Source organism: Aspergillus brunneoviolaceus (genome assembly GCF_003184695.1).
Source record: "Aspergillus brunneoviolaceus CBS 621.78 unplaced genomic scaffold BO95scaffold_68, whole genome shotgun sequence".
In the NCBI taxonomy this organism is placed as follows: Eukaryota; Fungi; Ascomycota; class Eurotiomycetes; order Eurotiales; family Aspergillaceae; genus Aspergillus; species Aspergillus brunneoviolaceus.
In genome coordinates, this window is record NW_020290798.1 from 67,345 (window position 1) to 75,477 (window position 8,133).

At 50.1% G+C, this 8,133-nt stretch overlaps 1 protein-coding gene across 1 annotated transcript; it reads left to right on the forward strand.

The window, feature by feature from the left end:
- Window positions 1-1,241: 1,241 nt before the first annotated feature.
- On the forward strand, window positions 1,242-5,243 carry BO95DRAFT_517346 (TPR-like protein; the record flags this gene model as incomplete). The annotated part of the gene is made up of 12 exons (XM_025591893.1): window positions 1,242-1,282; window positions 1,334-1,503; window positions 1,585-1,729; window positions 1,786-1,863; window positions 1,927-2,060; window positions 2,113-2,164; window positions 2,220-2,428; window positions 2,488-2,556; window positions 2,603-2,689; window positions 2,747-2,923; window positions 2,973-4,475; window positions 4,533-5,243. The coding sequence occupies 12 exons, from the start codon at window positions 1,242-1,244 to the stop codon at window positions 5,219-5,221; spliced, it is 3,354 nt and encodes a 1,117-aa protein (XP_025438719.1). The 3' UTR covers window positions 5,222-5,243.
- Window positions 5,244-8,133: the final 2,890 nt, after the last annotated feature.

Below are 8,133 nucleotides of genomic sequence, written 5' to 3' on the forward strand. Positions count from 1 at the left end.
AAAGTCCAGAATTTGGTAGCTCCGAGAAAGGTTTGGAGGAATGTGCTGTGCGATCTTGAGGGTTCGGGATCGCGTCCGACCATGGCCGATTCGATAGGTGAATGGTAGAGAGCCACCGGAATCATCTTCATGCCACGCTCCTGGAAAAGAGGCCAAAGAAAAAGAAAAAGAAAAAGAAAGAGGATTTCCCAAGCCAGGACACGACTATTGCCGGAGCTATCCCATAACCCGGTCAATTATTGGCAAAATTGGACCCGCGTTGCCGGATTTGTGATATATCACTCTTCCTTCGGGCCAACGCGCACTCCAAACGCGTCGATCGCGGAACGAGGAAAGAACACTTCGATTTCTTTCCCCCAAGACCGAATATGACAGATGAATGGGTCACGGAACTCTCAAAATATGATCTATCGGGCTCATTTAGTCCGTTCAAGGAAGTGGTTCAGTCATGCGGTGAACGATTGACAAGTTGCTGAGATGTGAGCTGCTTGTATCTCTCGGCTTCTGGAGGGAGAAGAAGAAGAAGCTCAATGCAAGGGGGTTCGTCTGTTATTGGAAGGGGAGCAAAACGAGGGGAGTAGCTCGGAAAGGTCAACAGACATTGCCGTTCAGTATGAAGATAGGATACAATCGAGAGGATGGAAAAAGCAACAAGTGAATTAAGTGACGTTGGATGGTGATGCAAGATGCAAGAAGGAGACCGACAAACCCAATAAACCGAATTCCCCCTCTCTTCCCTCCTTCTCTCTTCTTTCTCTCCCCCCCACCACCACTACAATCACCAACACTACCAAGAACTATCAGAACAGCAAACCACAATCACCGCATCCACCTTCATCCAACCCTCTTGAAACTTCGTTTCCACACGACCCATGCGAGGGATGGTGAGTTCCGACCACGCTAGAGGCGACCCTCTCCCCCCCAGTTCCTCCTTGAAACCACCCAAGTATGCGGCACTACCGTTTACTGTGGGAAGAAAGGATGAATCCACCGAGCTTGACCTGCATATGTATGCATGGAGCATGTATGCACGCGCCAAAACCTTCGGCCGTCCAGTTCATTGAAAATGACGCCTCACCCACTCTGGCCTTGACGCTTGCTTTTCTTTTTCAAACTTTGTCTACTTGACACTCGAAACAGTCGTCATTCCTCGACGCTGTCTGTCTCCGTTGTGTCTCGTTTTTTTGTCGACCCTCACGCCCTCCCTCCTTTGTACCCCTCCCTCTGCTCTTGCCCTCAAGATGGCTGTGGATTATGCTTCTTACACAAACACGGTGCATGGGTGAGACAATAGACCCTATATCCCTGCTGCCGCTCACTAATGGTCGGCCAGCAACGTCATCGACCAGCAACTATCACCGACGGATGCGAAGCGGCAATATGAGAAAGAGATTATCCTCGGCAATTCCACCCACGGCGCCCCCAGCAGATTATTCCACACCAAGACCCGCATACTGAGAGGCTCAGACGTCCTCTTATCGTTGGCTGGTAGATCTACAAATGGTGCGCTATCTTCGTCGGATACTTGCATTGCATGACGGACGGTCTGGATTGTAATCGAAACTGACCTAATCTCAACCTCAGCAGAATCGACAGATGATGTACAAGCTGGGGTGGAGAATTTCAAGAAAGTCTTACATCTGTTCCCGCCTTTTCACGATGACGATGGAGACACATTCGGTGCTGCGGACATTGAATGTCCCGACTGTGATGCGATATTCTCCTCACCGTACGACTGACGGCCTTTTTCGAGTGGTAAATGAACGGGATCTGACTGGCATACAGCAACGAACTGAAACAGCACTATTTGACGAGATACTGCCCCGGGACTGCAGTTGCGGTATATGTGATGACTCGAGATCGGTATTGTTTCCTGCATCCCGTCTTTTCTGGATACCGGTATACTGATCGCGCATTCCATTTCAGATTAATCACCAAAGGCTATCGTATGGAGAAGCGTCTAATACCAGTCAACTGTCGCCCGATTCGATTTTTCTGCGACTATTGTGATAAGATCTTCACCTTTGGGGAGGAGGATGAGAAACCAGATCGTCAACCTAGTATGGCTTCATGCTGTCGTCTTTTGGAAAGGAAATTGACATGCTGTCGCAGATGCGCCTCTCTATGTCAACTGCAAACATTGCGGAGAGAAGTGCAATGTCTCGTAAGTGATGCTTTTAGTCTTGCGTTTATTTGTCAGATACTCACTCCAATGCCAGGTATCAACCTATATTGAACGATCCCCGTGACGACATCAGCCCACGCGACATACAGAGAGAGATAGGAAATGCCTGCCACAGTCGAAGTCCCAGCATAGCTCAGAGACCATCAATGGGCGCCAAGTTCCCGGTCCCCCCTGGAGCGAGTATGGATCAGCAGTCCTTTACCAGGAAAGCGAGGAAGTTACGAGATTCATGGTCATTCCGAAGTCTGTTGGCCTTCCTCTTCGTCCAGTCGTTACAGACCTCATTTGCTGATTAGAACTAGAGATGTCACAGAGTGATGAAGATGAGCTGATTGCCATCAGCTTTGCCGGGCTATATGATTTAGAACGAGGTAAGAACCTTTTGACGATGGGTTCAAGCTACCACTAACCAAGCAGTTCACGCGCCGAATGGCATATACCATCAGATAGAAAATAATAACGAATCCCAACTGAATCAGTCAACGATGAGCTTTGATTCAAATGGTAGACCCACATGACAATGCAACTAGGTGTCAACGCAGACTCTAACCGTGTATCCAGGACTGAATGACACTTTATTCAATGAACCAAGGAAGATAATGTGTGAAGACGAAGACCAGCATACTTCGAATGATGAAGATGGGTTAATGGATGATACGAATGATCAGAAAGCGCAGCATTCATCATCTCGAAGGCAATCCTTTTTGCAGAGATTGTTTGGACGGAAAGTGCCAAAGGGTTCGTACGCAAAAGCCCACGATTCATTTGAAGTACTGACGGCCCATAGGAGTGTCAAGAGCACGATCCGCCAGCAGCCGTGGCAAGAAAATAATCAGAAGAGCTAACACGATACGTTTCTCCTTTGTCACCAAATACACTCGGAGCGAAAGCCGAGCGACAGGGCGCACAAGCGAAAGAGACTCGATAGATGCACGAACGCAAGAGACCACGGAGCCGAAACATGAATCTGCCGCAGATGCTGAGTACATTGCTTTACTGCGTAACTCTCAGAATGTTTTCATCCATACTCAATATATCAACGGTGGGGCCGTCGTCCATGATGCTTCTGGCCGCCAGCGTATCATCAAAATCGACGAGGTTGCTCAGGTCTTCTTACATATCAAGGAGGAGCTATCTTCCGCAAACTCTTGGTCCCGCATGCTAACCACCAGGATGCGAGCCGAGAGCGCGTTAAAGCAAGGGAACGGACGAGCAGCAGTGGTCGAATACCATGATGCTTTGAAAATTCTCGAAGACGCGCCGTCCCTGGACATTGATAAACAATCGCGGGCGACCATGTTGCATGCCTTGGGGCAAGCTTATAACGGTCTGGATATGGCTGCAGAGTCCGAGGCATGCTATCTTGAGGCCCTAGGACTTTACAAGCGTACGTACGGCCGCGATCATCCCAAGAACTTCGCGCTTCTGCATGATCTAGGAGCCCTGTGCGAGAGAGACGGATACGCCACAGAGGCGTCGGCTCTATACGAGCGATCGTTCGCAGGTCGGCTGAAGACACTCGGGCACAACGCCCCGGACACATTGAGTAGTATGCAGGATCTTGCCTCGTTGAAAGTGCACTTGGGCGATCTTGAATCTGCGCTTCTTCTACTCGAGAAGGCGGTCCCAGCCCTTGACACTGTCTTTGGCCTCCAGAACGCAACAACTTTAAACGCAATGAACCAACTATCGCACTTGTATCAGAAGCTCGGTCTGAACAAAGAGTCTCGGACAATCTGCGGGCGAACCATTCCTCACTGCAAATCGTTCTTTGGGATCGTCAGCCCCATCACCAGGGAGGCCGTGGTGCGGTATCTCCAAAGCTCCGACAACTTCGATTTCCCTACCGAGATCAAGGAGATCCTCGAGTATTATCAACGCTCGCGTGATTCGGACGCACTGAGAGTCGTTCACCGTTTAGGGAGGTCATACATGGATGCCGGCCTGAACCGCGAGGCGGCCAACTTATTCGAGGCTTTGGTCGAAGACTTTCTCGCTGCCAAAGGTCCCGAAGCCCCGGAGACATTTGATGCTCTGAGCGCGCTTTGCGTTTCTTGGGAACACCTCGACTCGGTTGACAAAGCCATTCTCGCGTACAAACAGCTCGTACACATGGCTAGCAGAACACCCGAAGACCACCACGCTCGGAAGCGCATAACTTACGCAGAAAAGAGGATCTCGGAACTCAATAGACGACGCGATACTCTCGCAGCGGAACGAAAAGAATGGAGTCTCCATGAGCCGGCAGCGTGTGAGAGCTGCGGCGATCCCACGACTGTACTATGCAAAAGTAAGTATGATTGATATCAGCAATCGAAGCAGCAGCAGACCTAACATTCAACTCTAGCGTGCAGAATCTTTCGCTTCTGCAGCGAGTCCTGCCACCAATCTGGCATTGATGCTCACCTACCACTCTGCATCCCCTCCGTGTCGCTCCGTGAATCTAAATCCCTGGCCGTCAAGCCCAAGTGTCCCGTCACGACGCGCGACCAAGCTCTCGCGAAGATCCGCAGTCTCGACAGCACAAAGCCCGTCAACATCACCGCCAGCTTCACTTTCTACCTGGATCCGCGCAACTTCACCACCTTCCGCATGAAACTCAACTCCAGGGCCAACACCATCATCCTCTTCTCCCTTGATTCCGACATCCGCTACACCATTCTTGACGCCCTCCCACCCTCATCCAGTCACAAGTCTAACGCCGGTAACACGGCTCCCCTCTCCAGCAAATCCACCGGCGCCGTCAACTGGATCTCGCCCGAGCGCCAAGAATCCATCATCTACGTCCCTCCGGCATCCGACGCGGACCCCAACCAGAACTCGCAAGAAGAAGCGCGCTACGTTCTTGTCAGCCCTGGCAAGGAAATGCTCCGCTCCGTTATCGACAAGCGGGTGCGGGTGCGAGGCAGCTCCGGCGAGAAGGAGCGGTTCCAGGCCCTCGACCTGCCCAACCACGAACTCATCGAGTATGCCCAGGGCCTCTTGCTGACGGGATACTTGGGTGAGGCGTTCATGTATGTTCTCGAATGGGTTTGAAACAAGCAAACCCATGATTCTTTTCTTTTTACTTAGCGAGACTTCTGAGCTTTTTCTTGGGGGCAGGTTTGACTTTGAGAATGGGATACACTCTTTTGCAACTAAATGATTCCTTTTCTTTTTCTTTGTTGTGTTATGTATAAAAATATACTTGGTTCTTCTTCTATATGTGATATTAGGATAATTCTCTATTTGTGATACTTTTTCTCTTCGTAGAAGTGGGGTTGGAAGATAGAGTGAACACATCATTCCCTCGCAGGCTTTCATCTGTTGAGGTAGTGATTTTCTTAGATGATGAGCATGATGCTTCCGATAGTGGTATCTTTGATCCGAGTTTACAAGTATGGCATCCAAAAAACCCATCCACCGACGTCCGTAAGTACACTTGTTGCCTCTCTGGCTTTCCCTCAAAACTGCCCCACTACTTCAGAGTCGTCCTTGCTAATGGGCTGGTGTTCTCGAAAGACCAGGCGCCAGCGGCGCCTTAAGAAATCAAAGGCAATTCCTGCACGCGGGCAGCGCGACGTTGTGATGCCCTTTTCTAGCCATAGGATGCTCTCGATAGGGCTTCTTTTATTGGCGACTATTGCGTAGGATCCTAGACGAGGTATTGACTGTTGTCGATGTTTGGGGCACGAGGGGAAGTCATTGGTTTCCTGAGGGCGTATTTCTTCCCTGAAAGGTTGACAGTTTTGATACTGGGGAGGCATTATGGTGCTTGGGCAGGCTACTTGCTCCCTATCTATCTGTACTGGGGAGACTGACTGTGGGAGTGGATTTTCAGTTGGCATAATGGTTGCTAGACTGGGAAGAATGTGATATTCTTTTTGTTTTCGCTTGTAGGTAAGAAATGCTTTCGTTATTTGATATCTTGCAGCAACTTTGTTAACCTTATGCTGATTTTCCTTTAGATCAGAGAATAAGTTTCTGGCTTCTCTTTACCATCGATGCTCTCACCTACACTCTTGATTACCTCAGATAGACAAGATAGCATGTTCCTGAACTTACCAACCGGCTTGCTCCAGTATTAACAAGCCCTGATATCCTACGTTACCCTGTCAATCCTATGATGTAGAAGAAATGAAGCTGTAAATACCACCCACAGACGCGATCAGCCACCCAGAGGGAGATCATTATAAGATTCTCTGTAGAAAAAGTAAAAGTTGAGCAGTACTGCGAAGCTATTCACAGCAGCCCTGGTCAACCACACACGCGTTGTCCGGTTTCCTCTCTCCACTCTGTGTTATCCATTCACTCAGTCTCAGTCTTGACTCTTGTGGCTTTCGATTACCTTCTCGCCCCCCCTCCTCTTTCTATCTTCTCTTTCGAAAGCCTTTTCTTCTTCTGACTCTTGTTCGAACAACTTGTTATTCTGAACAACCATCCACACCTATGTTCTTATCCCCACCCCCATCCACATAACCTCACTTTCCTCATATGAAAGGTAAAACTGTGATCGCTGTTCTTTCTATTACTGTCCTTTGTGAGATGGAGATGAGGAAAGGTGAACCACTGAAGAGTATCGATTTCAATATTGAAAGGTGTTTTGAACACTAAATCTCTGACTGTGGTGTTTCGATATCGAAGGGTCCCTTGTACACAGACTGATTGACTGTGGTGTTTCTTGTAGTAGACAGTAATCCTCCACAAATCTATCCATCGCTTCCGGGATCAACTTCTGCTTGATATAGCAGAGGAAGGTTTGTGATCTTCACCTCTTGTGTTTCATCTTGCGCGCCAATACTGAGATTTGATGCTAACATGATCGATCGTTGTCCCTAGGCTCTGGAAAGCAGCTCTCTGTGTCAACTGCAAAACAGAAACCTCGTGATACTGTTGCGTGAAACAGGTAGCGGAATAGAACGTCGTTACCCTGTTGTGAGAAAGACGTGTTCTTGTGCAAACCCACGTAAGTTCATTATTCTGTCTGTTGCATCAAGCACAGCAGTAAAGAGAACTGCTTGATGATAGGCTAACAGCCTTTGTAGTGTCTTGTCCATCTAAGCCTTAAGCACAGCGATCGCTGACCATGGCGCCTCTGGATGGCAACGCTTGGGCGATCAAAGCTGCCCGTGAACAAGAACGCCTGCAGCAGGTGCAGCAGCAACTGCAGAAAGAGAACAAGACGCAAAGACCCGATACTCGCTTCTCAACAAACGGTATGTTTGTTCTCTTGTTGCTGCATGATGCACAAACTGACAGCCGACCGACGGCATAGAAACCACTTCCACCACCACTACTTTCACTCATCCCTCGTCTCTGGTGTCGTCTAGGAACCCCAGCAGCTCTGTCAGAAGGAGTTATGATCCTATTCTGGAAGCTGCTCTCATGCCGAGGCCCAGACGACGGGTTCGCATCTCCGAAGAGACTCCCAATACTTCGGTGTATAGTGTGGCATATGACGAGTCTGACAACTCACCAAAGGTGAAGCGGACGTATGCGGAGGTAGCAGCGCGACCCCAGCCGAAACGGTCCTTCACGCAACCGGAGGTAGCAACAACGCCCAAGGCGAACAAACGCTCCTCCACCGACGTCGAGGTCAAGACGAAACGCTCCTTCACCGAGCCCGACATAATCATCATCCCCAAGCCGACGGCGAAACGGTCGTTCACCGACCCCATCCGCCGGTTCAAGCGGGAGAAACGCCCCAAGGATGGTGGAGACCCCGGCCCCGAGCACAGCTACTGGGAACCGGACGAGAAGCCGAGCTTCCTGCAGGCCCTGCGGTCCAAGCTCTCGTTCAAGGACCTGCCCCTGCTGGGTCACAAGCCGCCCGCTGATACCTCGCTCTGGATCCGCGCCGAGGACTACCTGGACGCGGTCGACCCGGGCTGGCGCAAGGACATCGAAAAGGGTCTGCTCAAGAAACACGGGATCTGGGTGTCAGAGCCCAAGAAGAAACCCATCCCCGT